The 14,438-nt window shown below is 47.4% G+C and overlaps 3 protein-coding genes across 3 annotated transcripts; 2 read left to right on the top strand and 1 right to left on the bottom strand.

Annotated features, from left to right (window-relative positions):
* Positions 1-107: 107 nt before the first annotated feature.
* On the top strand, positions 108-2,372 carry exosc7 (exosome component 7). Its single transcript, XM_003969276.3, has 8 exons — positions 108-265; positions 415-516; positions 712-806; positions 989-1,154; positions 1,257-1,327; positions 1,408-1,531; positions 1,609-1,764; positions 2,218-2,372. The coding sequence occupies exons 1-8, from the start codon at positions 206-208 to the stop codon at positions 2,320-2,322; spliced, it is 879 nt and encodes a 292-aa protein (XP_003969325.2). The 5' UTR covers positions 108-205; the 3' UTR covers positions 2,323-2,372.
* A 2,110-nt stretch (positions 2,373-4,482) lies between these two features.
* LOC101074413 (tetranectin-like) lies at positions 4,483-5,914 on the top strand. The gene is made up of 3 exons (XM_003969331.3): positions 4,483-4,635; positions 4,739-4,840; positions 5,200-5,914. Exons 1-3 carry the CDS (start codon positions 4,539-4,541, stop codon positions 5,604-5,606), a joined length of 606 nt encoding a protein of 201 aa, XP_003969380.1. The 5' UTR covers positions 4,483-4,538; the 3' UTR covers positions 5,607-5,914.
* Positions 5,915-6,052: 138 nt separating this feature from the next.
* cdcp1b (CUB domain containing protein 1b) lies at positions 6,053-14,154 on the bottom strand. Its single transcript, XM_011609409.2, has 14 exons — positions 13,910-14,154; positions 13,709-13,777; positions 11,984-12,208; positions 11,526-11,867; positions 10,883-11,098; positions 10,418-10,765; positions 10,122-10,337; positions 9,679-10,035; positions 9,230-9,589; positions 8,892-9,089; positions 8,275-8,631; positions 7,521-7,871; positions 7,342-7,432; positions 6,053-7,231 (listed from the first exon to the last, which is right to left on the bottom strand). The coding sequence occupies exons 2-14, from the start codon at positions 13,770-13,772 to the stop codon at positions 6,736-6,738; spliced, it is 3,621 nt and encodes a 1,206-aa protein (XP_011607711.2). The 5' UTR covers positions 13,773-13,777; positions 13,910-14,154; the 3' UTR covers positions 6,053-6,735.
* Between the last annotated feature and the right edge of the window lie 284 nt (positions 14,155-14,438).

Genomic DNA, 14,438 nt, shown 5'->3' with positions numbered 1-14,438 from the left:
ATAACTGCATTTAACTGAAAAGGTGGATACATGGAATGAGTCCCTTTTACCCATTTTGTAACTCGGCCCAAACCATGCTTCTACTGTATTTTTTTGTGAAATTACATTTGTAAAAAAAAAAAAATCCGGAAGCGTTCAGACATGGGTCGTCGCCTTTTGATGACGTAGTTCTGCGGCACAAACACATGATTCCGACCGATTTTACATGATGGCAGCAGTAGAAGTCAGTGAAGCTGAAAAAGTTTACATTTTGCATGGTATACGGGTAAGGTTTTTAAATTTTATCATTTGAAGTTTAATTCGCATTTGGTCCTCTGGATCTCTAAAGCAGCGTTTACTGATTTTGACGTGCTATTCGCTCGCTATGCTAGCTTCTGCTAACTGAAGCATTGTTGACATGATTCTTGCTCTTAGGATGACTTAAGGGTTGATGGCCGAGGCTGTGAGGATTACAGACACATGGAGATAGAGACGGACGTGGTTTCCAACACTGACGGCTCTGCCAAAGTCACACTGGTAAGTACAGTATATTAAAAGCAATATTATTGGCTTAAGTGCCATACATCCCGTTGACACAGACGCTCCGAAATATCTCCTTACCCACAAACATCACTTCCAAATGTGTAGCCTCCTTCTGTCCAACATTAAATCCATTATTGTTGTAAATGCTTTTACAGGATGACTTTTACAAGGCTTTTGTGTTCTTTTTAGGGACATACTGTCGTTCTAGTAGGGATTAAGACCGAAATAGGGAAACCAAGGCCCATGGTACCAAACGAAGGTTACTTGGAGTTCTTTGTTGATTGGTGGGTATGTTGATTAGACCTTTTTAACTTTGGATATTCTAGTGCTTTTATGAACTGCCACTAGGTGGTGGTGTTGTGCCTAACATGTATTTACTATATTTGAATATAGCATATTTAAAATCATCTTACTCTAACAGATGATTCTTGTCACATCACCTGTTTATTCTATTTCTAATTTCTAGTTCAGCAAATGCAACTCCTGAGTTTGAGGGCAGAGGAGGTGAAGAGCTGGGCACAGAGCTAAGTAACACCCTGTACCGAGTCTTTAATAACAAACACAGCATCGACCTGAAGAGGCTCTGCATCAGTCCAGGAGAACACTGCTGGGTGCTGTATGTTGATGTGCTGGTGAGCGAGTCCAGATGCTTCTGGCTGACTGAAACAGTTGGGCTATTGGATATGTAGGTTTCAGATCCAATCATGAAGTCTCACATGAACATTTTTCCACAGCTCCTGCAGTGTGATGGAAATCTTTACGATGCCATGTCGATCGCTATCAAGGCCGCTCTTTTCAACACAAAGTAAGAGTTGATTTGGCTTGAATGGATCCGCTGATTCACGTTATATCTGACAGCTATTCTTGTGACACTTTTCTTGACAGAATCCCCAAAGTTTTCATATCATCTGATGATGAAGGAGGAAAAGACATAGAGCTGTCGGATGACCCGTATGACTGCATGAGGCTTAACGTAGAGAATGTCCCTTGTATAGTGACGCTGTGCAAAGTAAGCTCTGCTGTTTTTACACCCGCCATAACACAGAGGCAACACGCACACTCACAAGCCATCTCGTTTCTCCGTAGGTGGGCCACCGCCACATCGTTGATGCCACTCTGCAGGAGAAGGCGTGCTCTGTGGCGAGCCTCATCATGTCTGTCACACACAAGGGCACGGTCACCTGCACACGTAAGGTGGGAGGGGGCAGCCTTGATCCGGAGAGCATCTTTGAAATGACAGAGGTGAGTCCCTCTGTCAGGGCCTCCTCACTGGAGCTGCTGGAATTTGATTTTTTTCATTTTTACATTAAACATTAATATAGCTTTAGCTAAAATGCACAGGTATGAAGTGTTAAATCAACCTTTTTGTGTGTCTTTCCAGCACAAATTGGACTATTTTGTGTTAAGAGAATCGTAAACCTGTGAATTTGTTTAAGTTCTGCAGAAATAATGCCTTAGACATTAAATGGTGTGAGCACCAACAAAAGCCAAAAATAAGCAGCTGTGGTGGATAAAAGTTAGTGGAAGAATGTGGCCAATGACAGTTGCTCTTGGTTTACTCCTCTTGACAGATACTGTAGATGTCCAGTTATTACGCAATCGCCCTCAGTTCATTTCCTAACATTTTCTGCTTTTCATTAAACTGTTTTGTACGAACGTATGAGGTGTCACACCAAATGCTTTTCCCATTTCCAGGCAGGTAAACGAGTCGGGAAGGCTCTTCATGCTCCACTCATGAAGCTTCTCGAGCAGGAGGAGAGTTTGGGAAAGAAGCAACAGAAAGTTGGCTTCTTCGGTTAAGTTTGCTGCGTGTGTACATGGAAAGTTTCTAATAAAATTTTAAAACTGATCTGCTCCACTGTCATAAGTGGTTTTCATAAGCAACGTATCACAGTGCGTTAATCACATGATTCAGTTGAATACTCCTTCAATGGTGAACTTCTGGACTAGAACTAGGCATTCCTCACTCCCATCATCATCATCATCAACACAATAAACAATGTTGCACAGATGGTTACAATTTCTTGTCAAAAAGTTGAATTGTTACCGTTTGTTTTTGGTAATTAAATCAGCCGTTTGTTCTCTGGTGGCACAGACACAAATAAACACTGCGGAAAAGAATTCAATTTAACTGGAAAAAGAATGGAACATTCCCCAGAGAGGAGTGAACTGGAGTGTAAACCTCAATATATGACAGTATTTTTGTTTTTTATGCTCTCACACTCACACACACACACACACACACAGGTTTTCTAACTCTTTGGGGTCTCCACAGTCATTTTCCTTAGCTAAAACCATAATTCATATCTTAACTTTTTGTCCCAAGTCTTCAAACTGACTACTCTTGACTCTAATGTAGGTATAAAAACTATGGGCTGGCACATGTCCCAGGTTAGCCATGGCTTGATTCTCATACTAGCTTTACTCAGAAAAAAGTTCAGAATAATCTCCCAAAAGCATGAAAATATTTACTTCACTCTAAAGCATCTTTCCAGCCCTTCAAGTTTCATCTAAAGTCAATAATTCCGATTCTCATTCTTATTCATCTGCTTTTCCGGGGCTGGGTCGCACCGGAAGCAGTCTAAGCCCAGACGTCCCTCGCTGCAAATCCTCCAGCTCTTCCGGGAGGATTCTGAGGCGTTCCCAGACCAGCTGAGGGACATAGTGTCCCCAGCGTGTCCTGGGCCGTCCTCGCCTGGAACGCCTCCCTAGGAAGCACCTACTGAGCGTCCCACCCTGTCTCAAAGGGAGCGCCCAGCACCGATCTACCCGTCACCTTTGTCCCACTCCCACTTTAACCCCACCCTGAGGGCCTTGAACTCCTCAAGTCCAGAACCTTGACCTCTGACTCGGAGGTGCTGAATCTCATCCCTCAGCCACTTCACCCTCGGCTGCCAACCGTCCCAGGACAAGCTGAAGCTCCTGGCTGGACGAGGCCAACAGGACATCAGCTGGAAGTTCTGTCCATTAAAAATATGAACAGAACTCCACGTTTTAAGTAACAAGTAACATTTTGGCAAAGCTGAAATGGAAACCGAAAGATTAACCTTGATGATCATGAATAACCTTTAATTTATTAACCAGTTTTCCATGTCAAGTTTATAATTTAATACGTAATAACACAAAATAAAAGGTAAGATCTGAAAATTCTATACAAAATCTAAAGTTTTTCATGTACTTTTGTAAAAGAGCTTCACAAAGAGCTTAAAAAGGTCTTTTTACCATGTAAAGTTTGATTTATTTTACTATTCTGTGGTAAACAAATGTGAAGTTAGAAGAACAGACGACGTCCTTGTGTTTCTGCCACGTGTCAGCAGACGATGGTGTAACATGGAAGCCTTACAGAAAAGTCCAGATGTCTCCACTCTTCCCTCAGACTGTGTGTGTGTGTGTGTGTGTGTGTGTGTGTGTGTGTGTGTGTGTGTGTGTGTGTGTGTGTGTGTGTGTGTGTGTGTGTGTGCGCGCGCGCGCACACTGGTCGGGAGAAGGAAGGTCCAAAACAAACTCCTATTCATGTCTGGAGCTCTGACTACGGACTTTGGGAATACTTAGTGAATGAAAAGCCGAATCCTCACCAAGGCTGAAGGCAGATCAGCCCGATTCCCTCTGGTGGGAGCCATCACTGCTGCCTCACCTGGTGACCTCACCATCAATGACCTCCACATGAAAATGAAGGAGACTTGTCAGTGACCAAAGCCAGTGTGAACAGAGCGTTCAGAGACATTTAATTCCTGAGGAAACTGCTTCCCACCGTCTCCTGCCCGCCAGTCTCCACCTGACCCGGCTCACATTCACGCTCGGTGGAGTCGGAGTCATGGAAAACCCCTCCGCTGCTGGATTGTTATTTCTGAAAATGGTTTTAGACTTACATATTATCCTGTTTGGAAGACGGCCTGCGTGTGTGTGTGTGTGTGTGTGTGTGTGTGTGTGTGTGTGTGTGCCTGTGTGTGTGTAGGAGTGGGGAGCATAAATTGTGAGCGTCCACACTGCAGCAGTCTCACTCACAGGGTCAGACCATGGAGCTCCGAGGAGTGTGTGTGCTGCTGGGAGTGCTGCTGCTGCTCCACTGTTCTGCTCAGCAGAACCAGCCCAGGAGAAAACCAGCGAAAAAAGGTACAGCGTCCAGATCTGACCTGCTTCTCTTTAACCAGGTTTCTGTGACGCCGACATGCCGTTAGTTTCTCGTGTGACTTGAGTTCCTCTGATTTGTTGCTAGAACCAGAGAGACAGGACGCGGCCATTGAGCAGCTCCAGAAACAGATCAACGATATTGTCAGCGAGCTGAACCTGCTGAAGGAACAACAAGCCCTGCAGACTGGTAGCACACCTCCCTTCACCAATCTGTTCCTTGTTTCCAAATAAGTCAGCAACATCTACAAATGAGGTGTAACGTTACCGTAGGTTAACGGCAGGTTCCTCTCAGGTGTGTAACGGCTGTATGATTATCACTGGAACCACTTTGTTATGGAGGTCAGGTGAAGGGAAGGGATCTGATGAGGCAGATTCAGGTGAAATGAGCTTGGGGGGGGTGATGAGGTGAGGTGGACAACCCTCTCTACAGTTCTTACACGTCACGATTTGGTCTTTTTTGAGCTCCAGTTCGTGAGAAATTACTGGAGGACTTCCAAAATGTCCAAAATCCCACTCAGCAGGTGACCGTTTGTCCATCTTTTCCAGTCTGTTTGAAAGGCATAAAGATCCACAGAAAGTGCTACCTGGTGGACCCTGTGAGGAAAGGCTACCACACTGCCAGTGAGGACTGCAACAACCTCGGCGGCGTCCTCGGCACGCCGTCGTCCAGCGACGAGAACGACCAGCTCAGAGACTACGTCCGCCAGAGCATCGGCCCCGGCGAGCAGGTCTGGCTCGGCGCGACCGACATGGTGAAGGAGGGCGCTTGGGTGGACCAGACCGGCTTGGACCTTACATACAAAAACTGGGACGCGTCCAACAGTCGGTCCCCTCAGCCAGACGGCGGCCAGTCCCAGAACTGCGCCGTCCTGTCTGTGGCCTCCCAAGGGAAGTGGTCTGACCAGAACTGTAAAGACGAAAAGGCCTCCGTCTGCCAGTTCAACATTGTTTAACCCCATTTATTTCAGCAGATGCATGCTCATGGCTGCTTCCACCGTGCACGCTCGCTGCAACGCCACGTAGATTTGAGTTTCTAAAACGCAGCTTTAAGCCAGCGGTTCTTATCTGGAGGGCGAAAACCCTCAGCCAGAGGTCAACGTCGGTCAGAACGCAGCGAGTTCCTCAGACAATCAAGTGTTTAAGGACAACGGCTGCATGGAGACACAGCTCTGAGTGACCTTTAAGAGGCCACGCCCCTTTTGCTCGGCTCTGGTACCGATAATATCAAGCTTGAAAAGTTCTCAATAAAAAGTGAAATTCAGGGTGCTGTTGCTCTGTTTTTGTTTGTTTGATTCACTCCTGCAGGGTGGTTCAAATCTGGCTTCACACCAGTTTTGAACCCTTTCAACATCCAAATATCAGCTCCACATCAAGTGAATAGATTTAAAAAAAGCAAAAAACCTGTTTGTACAATTTATTGCAAAAACAGCTTAAGAAATACTCACAAAAATTACTAGTAAGAGACATTAAAAAGTTAAAACAAGTACTACAAGTACTTGGACATTCCTGCACCTGCAGCCATACAGGCATATTTAATAAATCTAAAAAAAAGGCAAAATTGACAACTGACAACACTAAAAAGGAAAGTGGGGATTTCATCCAGGAGGCCATTAGCTTAGTTTAGCAAAAAGGCTGAAATGTAAGGGGAAAAGTAACAAAAGCTCGCTTCTACTGGCTGGACACACGGACGTCCTCCAGCGCCTGTGACAATTGGGACTAGAAGAGACAAAAGGGGAAATTTCCACCAGGAAACTTGATCCTTAAAGAGCAAGAGACTCCCTATAGGTGCCAGTGAGGAGTTTGCTCCAGGCTTTCTTTATGCTATGCTAAGCTAAGCTAACGAGCAGCCTTTGGCGGGACAGACATGAGGCTGGAATAAAGGTGTAAACATCTCCCGGACAGCCAAACTTTTAACGAGGAACATCACAGCATTTTCTCCTAAAGTGTTAAACGAGACAAAGCTGTGATCAATCACATTCTGACGCTCATCGCACCCAGATGTCCTGAGTGAGTGAAGTTCAGTGCAACCTGGAGCTGTTCTGTAATAACAAAGCGTAACAGTACCGCTACAGTCTTGACACACTACAGGGAGTCCTCGGCGATGACTGGTGGTGGTTCCATGCCAACGGCAGACAGCCGTATGGGGTTCATATCCCCCGTGCTCTTGAAGGTATAGAGCTCATTGTCCACCATCCTGCTGTCCTGGAAGCCGAGGCTATCCTGCCGATCGATCGGCGTGCGCGGCCGCGGCGGCATGAAACTCTGAGATGGGTCCAGGAACGTATTAAACTGGTCCACCTCAGGATCGTGGTCTGGCTCTTGGATGACAGGCAGCTTTCCTTCGGTGGGACCGCTGAATGTCTGGTAGGAGTCCACCTGCATTCCGTTGTAATTGTCCTGCAGGCTGTCAGGGTAGCTGGAATCAGGCAGCAGGTGACCGTAGACCATCGTCTCATCTATGGAGTCGTAGATGTGGGAGTTGTTGTCAGATCGACTTTTGTAGCGTATTTCAGTGGGCTGGAAGAAACCCCCTTTGCTAATGTAGATGGATGAGCTGTTTGTCTTCTCGCTCTTTTTCCTGGTGAATCACAGAAGGAAACACTTTCAGAGTGGTTCTACACTGCCTGAGGTGTAGTCTGTCTCATATTTACATGCCGGTTCTGAAAGATAACACCAGGCTCTACTTACTTTTTCAGGATGCAGACAACAGCCAGGACTATGAGCAGAAGCAGAAGAGCTCCTGCTACCCCCAGAACGATGGGCAAAATGCCTGCAGAGACTACAACAAGGGTGTGTTTGAGCCTTTAAACGACTGCTGATACGCTGGATGTCTTACGTGTCAATAGATAATTAATTGAAGTACTTACTTGGCTTCTTCTGCAGAATTATTCTAGTCATTGCTTTGAACTCTCCCTCCTCTGCAATGCAGTTGGACATGTTGAGATAGAAACTTTGGGGTAGCAAGAGGTCTTCTGTGGGCTCGTCCTCCCTGCGGCTCAGGAGCTCTTCTTCCTGCCCCAGCAGCTTCACTCTGATGGCAGTGTGTCTGTCATTGCACTTTGGTTGGCTCACGTTCAAGAACTGCAGGTCGGCCTGGTACTGGCTCGGCAACGTGACGATCCAGGACACGGTGGAGGAAGGCTTCATTCCCTGTGGCCAGTTAGGGGTCGCCAGCAGAGTCTGTGGCTCTTCTGGACTGATTCTGTAAATGACGGTCTCTAAAATAAAACGGAGAATGCCAGAAATGTTAATTACTGACCTTCCGAATAGCTTCGGCGTCTCAAACGTTTGTAGCGCAACAGCGCCCCCGTGTGGGTAACGAGCATTCAAATTTATACGCAACAGAATTCCAATGGATCTCCATGAAGCGACACCTCTGTGAAAACATTCCAAATGTCTACTTGTACTTGTGATTACAGGCGCTGAAACAGTGAACCCCACATGCTGTATTAGAGAATCAGTAGATAATATGCATGTGTCTGTGCACATGGAGGGAAGCTTTTGCTCAGGTTTAACCCAATGTGTCACCCGTTCTCAGTTTGGATCCCATTCAGAACTTCAACATCCAACAAAGGGACTAAAATTGATAACCTTCAGGTTTCTTTCAGTCACATATATTACCTGGGATCTCCTGACTGAAACTGACATTTAGAAAAGGCCCCCTGCTTTTCTTGAAGTTGGGAACTCTGGCTGTGATGGAGAGGTTGGTATGAGCCTGAATCTTCTGAATGGCTCCATCGAAGCAGAAATCCCCGACAGATAATCCATCGCTCTCTGCCACGTGTAGGGAGAGGGACCCGTTGCACTCCTGGTCCGGCAGGGACTGGCGCAGACTCCCTGTGGGTGACGCCAGGTCCACTGTGCTGTCCTGAGGGACGCTCACGTGCCACGTGAAGCTGTGCAGGGGCATCGGCAGACAGGAAGCCAGGCTGGGCACGGTGAGGAGGGTTGGGGGGCAGGACGCCAGAGTGGCGCACGCTGTGAGGAAACAGAGAACATTACTCAGATGGCAAACAATATGCATTAAGCCCACACCTTCTTTACTTGTGCAGATTGTGTAACAATGTATCTATGTTCGCAGTGTCCGTTTAATTATCAGTCAAAATGGATAGCAACTAGTTAGCTTAGCATAGAAACACCTGCTTCAAAGTACCGTGCAAAGCTTAAATCTTATCTAAAACAACAGTTTCTTATTCAAAAGTGATGAAACAACTCGGTTAAATATTAAGAGTTCTTACTAATGACTTGGTTGGCAGTGAGGCGCACATCTTCATTGGGACAGTCGAGGAAGGAAAGGCTGACTTTGGTGCCTGCAGCTATGTTTATCTTCTCTTGGATGCTGGAGTTGATGCTCATCTCACAGTTAGGATCAGAACCTACTCTCTCCAGATGCAGGGACAGATCTTTGCGTTTGGTGAGATCCACGGTGCACAGCACTACGAGGGGACACAAAGGGAGAAATAAGAGGTGTGAACTCAGAGTGCCACTTACCAGCTTCTCCATTTTCTTAATAACTTCTGAAATGTCTGCATTAAACGCCCAAAAGCTTCCCGACTCCTCAGGTTTCTCTGGGTACCTGGATGACCGCTCCTCATTAGAGACACTTTGTAGCTCAACCTGAGCCCTGGGAGCGTCGTGTTGGTGTCGCAGTTCTTCAGCACCATGTTGAAGCTGCCCTGTTGGTGTTGGGGCTGCGGGTCCGTCGGGGCCAGTCTGGTCACCTTCTTGCCCTTTTTGTGGTACTCCATCTCCACCGTCCTGCTGAGGCACTCTGGAGCTTGGAACTCCTGGAAATGCACCGTGTAATTGTGCATTCCCGGCACTGTGAAGTCCCATTCCACCTGCTGCTTGTCCGGGAAATCTCTGGGATAATTGGCTGTGAAGAAACTTGTGCTGGACACGCCGCGCGGCAGAAGGACTTTCACCGAGGCCACCACTGGAGGGGCGCAGAGAGGATGTTGCAGGTAAAAACATAAAAAATGAAGACATTTATCCTGCTATCACAGCAAACACACGCAGACTTACTGCTGGTCTCAGGTCCATTGCTGAGTTTGAAGTCCACGGGTTCCAGCTTCCTGTTTCCGGGTACCTGCAGAGTCATGCGGGCTTTGTAGAGCACCATGATGGAGGTTATGGTTCCACCTGTGCAAAAGGTACCGATGGTTGCAGGACCCGAGCGCAGATATGTCACCAGGAAGTACGTGTGCTCGTCCGGACAAGTGTCCCCGTTTGGAATCTGATGCATTCCCGCTTCTGGGACGTCCAGTTGCAGGGCCTGAGTGGGGTTAACGCTTAGATCCCAGGTGAAGGTTTGATTAAAGTTCGGGAAGAGCGACGACTCGGCCCTAACGAGGTCCCCTGAACAGGGGGTTTGCCTGCAGTCTGAGATGTGGACAGAGGAAGGTTCTGGTCATGAAGCAACACTGGAACCGTTTTAGATCATTCACTAAAATCTGTTATCGTGGTACCGATCTCTCTGTTGATCTCTACAGCGAAGACCTCCTGAGGTTGAGGGCAGGTGAACTCCACCGAGGCGTTGGTGGCGTCTTTCAGGGTCAGACGTTGTGGGTGGCATACCTGACCGGAGTCCTTGTTCTCACACACGCTGCAGTCCGGTTCCTGGGCCACTCGCTGGATCCTGATGATGGTGTCGGGGTTCGGGCTCACCAACACTTTTCTGCCACCTGCAGAAACAGCCCGTTTACGTGGACAGGACGCTAAATAACAAAGAGAAAAGGCGGTGTTCAACTCCGGAGACGCTTACCTCTCGGTGCCGCTCTCGCAGTAAACGGCGTTCCCTCCAGTTCTTCCTCTTTCGGCACCTCCACATTCACGGTCGTTGCTCCCAACAGCTCCAGACGAGACGCAGTCCCACTCCTGCAGTAGCGCTGACTTTTGACTGTTCCGTCGCTTTTTGTCGTGCTCACTGACAACTGGAGGCCGTCGGGACACCTTTGGGCTCCGGAGAGCTCCGCCAGCCCAGTGGGGAACTCCAGAGTTAAGACCGTCCTGTCTGGAACGCTAATGTTCCACGTTAGTGATCTCTGAAAGTCCTCAAAGAGATCAGAATGGACCTCTGCGGCATCTGGAGTGCAAAGCGTCTTGGTGCACTCTAAAAAATAAAAGGAATTAATTAAAGAATGATTTCAGAACAGTCCAGAAATGTAGGCTAATCTAGAAATAAGTGAAATACAGCGGCCAGTTCCCGATAAACGGGCGAAGCTCTCACCGATGTGCTTCGTTATCTTCACGCTGAACACATTCTGAGGCGCGGGGCAGCTAAACTCCAGCGTGAGATTTACAACGTTGCTCAGCATCTTCTCCGTGGGGCTACAACTGGGCGTCGATCCATCAACTGAGCACACCTCACAATCTGGTTCCCCAGGATCCCGCTCAACCACAACAGTCGTGCTGGAATCCACAGTTGTGATCATTTTCCGTCCCTCTAAAGGCGAAATAAAACAACGAGGGTGGGTAACGAGCCGAACCATTGAAATGTTTTTGTAGGCCTCAACGTCCTCTGGGGGGATAAAGCTAAGTAGAAATGATCAAACCTTGATTTCAGGGATGCGTCTTGACAAAATGAGGACAGTTGCTAGGAAACAAGGCACAGCTAATGTGGGACGCTAGCAGCTCCTGCCTGGGTTTTACTGCCAGTGAGATGTAGGTGGCGCTTTGTCTTTAAATGACCCGTCGTCATTTTTCCATTCAGCAACATAAAGTTTCATACTTTGAGTTAATTTTGCAGCTACTTTAAACGGAACACGTCCAACCTGTTGAAATCTGCGTACAAGATGACTAACAAATGCTAACACACACCAGCCGGAGGTTCAGCACTTTCTTACACAGGTTTGGTTTGAATAGGTTCTTACTTAAAGGTCCTGCTGAGGCCTGGAACAGCACAGATGTGACTGGAACATTGGGCTCCACTTTCAGAGAGACGACAGCCTGGTTGAGAAGGTCAAACCGGGTCACGGATCCACCCTGACAGTACTGGGTCTGGCCCGTGCTGTTGGATTTGGAGGTGGCCACAGAGTACAGTAATCCATTAGGGCACGGCTGTGATGTCTCCACCAGGCCTTCCCCGAGGATGTCCAGACCCACGGCTATCTTCTCAGGCGCCTTAAGCTCCCAGCTGAAGGTTCTGGTGAGCTCTTTGAGGAGCGCCGGTTGAGTTTTCACTGTTGATGGGCTGCAGGCGTCCTGAGTGCACTCTAGTGACGGAATCAAACAGTTTTTAAGTGACTCAACCTGACACCTCCAGGGGGTTCGCTTTCATATGAGCAGAAATTATTGGTACACCAACATCTACAGGGAGGAATGATCTCACCGATCGTGCCAGCAATCTTCACTGCGTACGCCTGCTCGATGGACTGGCTGCAGTTGAAGAGCAGTTTGACTTCCTGTCCAGGCTCCAGGGACAGAGAGGAGTGGCAGGAAGTGGTTGTGTCATTCACCCCGCTGATGGTGCACACGGCACATTGATCCGAAGGGAGCTGCGTGGACACGGTCACTGTCGATCCGGCGTCTGGTTTGATCACCGTCTGGAAACATTCTGGAGGATCAGATCAGAGGTTGTTGGCTGTTCTGCTCATCAAGAGTTCAGGTTAAACCAAAAAGATAAAAAAAAAGACTTTTAACGGCTGGATGTGGAACGCTGTGAAGCTTTGAAATCCCTCTAATTAAAAAGATCTAATGCTAATTCTGAGCGGTGCTAAGATCACACACCGAGTGTAGCTGACCCTTGAGCAAGCGCCATTGCAGACACACCCATTCCTGCGCCATGTTGTGACGAACCCGTGCAAATTTAGCAGCTTCCTGCTCTCGTGAGTCACCTGAGCACCGGCTAAAGAAATCAAATAGTCCTGAAAAACAGACTAGCTGGTGTTTCAGGATGTTTCAGGAATGATAAATCTGGATTATTAGCAGGCTTGGATCACTGTTGGTGCTCAATCTGCATATTTAAACGGCAGTTTAAAGTGTTTCCCTCCAAACCCGTGCAAACGTTTGAGAGAGCAACTGAACCAACACACATTTGCTTTCATTCATGCATATTTACGTTGTAGAAAAATATAACCCATTTTATAGAATATCTCTTAAGAATAAACATATGTTTTACATAAATACCACATTATCATTTAAAAGGAAAATATATGCAGTGAAAAATGCTGAAACTACACACTGATGTCAGTCACACCAAATTACACGCTGCTTTCTGGACCCTGCGCTCTAAAATATGCTGTTAATACCTTAACATGCAGTCAGACTGAATAATTACCATAGTTTTATCTGCCCCAGGGGCAACAGCACCTGAACTGCAAAAATAAATGGAGGAAATCGTCCCTTCTGAATCAAATGTGCTTTAAATGTGTCAAATAGAACCAAATCCACCGTGGGACATGAAAACCAAATTGCACTCCTACATATCAGTGTTCAGGAACAAAGCTGTGCAGACACGCACGCTGATTGACAGCATTTCTCATGATGATGTGCGTGTGAGGCTGCAAGCGCACTTGAATGCAACATTAAAATATTTGCATTTCCTTGGGGGGGGGGGGAGAAACCACCAAAGGGCGAAAGAGTGGGTGTGTCGCGGGGTGCAAACTCCCGAAACTCTGCCAAAATGTAAAGATCTTTAGGCAAACAGGACGATCCCGATGGGGGGGGGAACACATTTAGACAGAGGAGAAGGAAGACGACACTTTTATGATTCACACTGCACCAGCAGATTGTTGGGTAAATTATTAATGAAGCCATGATCAATTCAAGCCTCCAGGAAGCTCCGTAAACGCCTCACAAAGCGCGAGAATGGAGGGTCCACAAGTTAGTGCCGAACCTTAAACGTCTTTTCTCCTCTAATGAGTCGTTAACGGCCGAGTTCGCGAATGTTGTTCCGATTCTGTGTCACCAACTTGTCTCTCTCGTAAAATGACGCCACAGTTCGGCCGATTTCAGAGCGCGCCCGACATTAATGGAGCGACGCAGCAAACCGCGAACAAAGCTTCACCAAACACCAAACCAGCCCATCTTCATCTGAAAGAAATGAACGTCCCACCTGCTGAGTCGAGGAGCGTCAGGAGAAAAAGTCCCCAAAGTGCGCCGCTCGCGCTGAGCCGCATGGTGCCTTCAAAACAAAACCAATACTTGTTTTAAAAACCGGGGAATCCTTCACATCTACTCTTTCTTAAACAAAACGCATTTTCCGTGTCTTTCCAGCGTCGGACCTCGTTGACAGCAACTTCCTGCTTCGCGTTACCTGTGCGCAGGGAGGGCGTGGTCCGCGGCGCGTTTACGGTTACCTGTCCAAACTTGACGGGCACGCGCAGAGCAGCTCCAGCCGCGACGCAGAGCGTCAGACCAACTGATTCCTGGCGATAAAGAAGGCTGTCTGGCACGATGGCCGCCCTATTTTTAAAGAGGCAAACATGCCAGAGATGGTTGGCATCACGGGACCAGAGGATGGGTGCGGAAACGGCTCCGAGTGCACGACGCGCGCTTGCATTCCTGCGCGTTCTAGTCATTACAACGTGTCACCATTAAGACGGAGGAAACACTGTGCACGTGGATGCACAGTGACTTTTACAGACTTAAATGTCAAGATGACGATTTGGAAACACATTAGCATAGAGCTGCTGCATGTTTGTGGATCAAATACACGTTTAACAGTGTGTTTGGTTGAGTATCAAGTGTCTTTAAACGGACCGTCAATCATTTTGGGGTGTTGTGATATTAACCGTGCTCATTAATCAGAAAATCACAGGAAAATATGAAGGTGGACATATATT

This window comes from Takifugu rubripes, chromosome 12, assembly GCF_901000725.2.
Source record: "Takifugu rubripes chromosome 12, fTakRub1.2, whole genome shotgun sequence".
NCBI lineage: Eukaryota > Metazoa > Chordata > Actinopteri > Tetraodontiformes > Tetraodontidae > Takifugu > Takifugu rubripes.
Note: the sequence above shows the minus strand (reverse complement) of the source record. Positions and strands in the feature narration are given on the sequence as shown.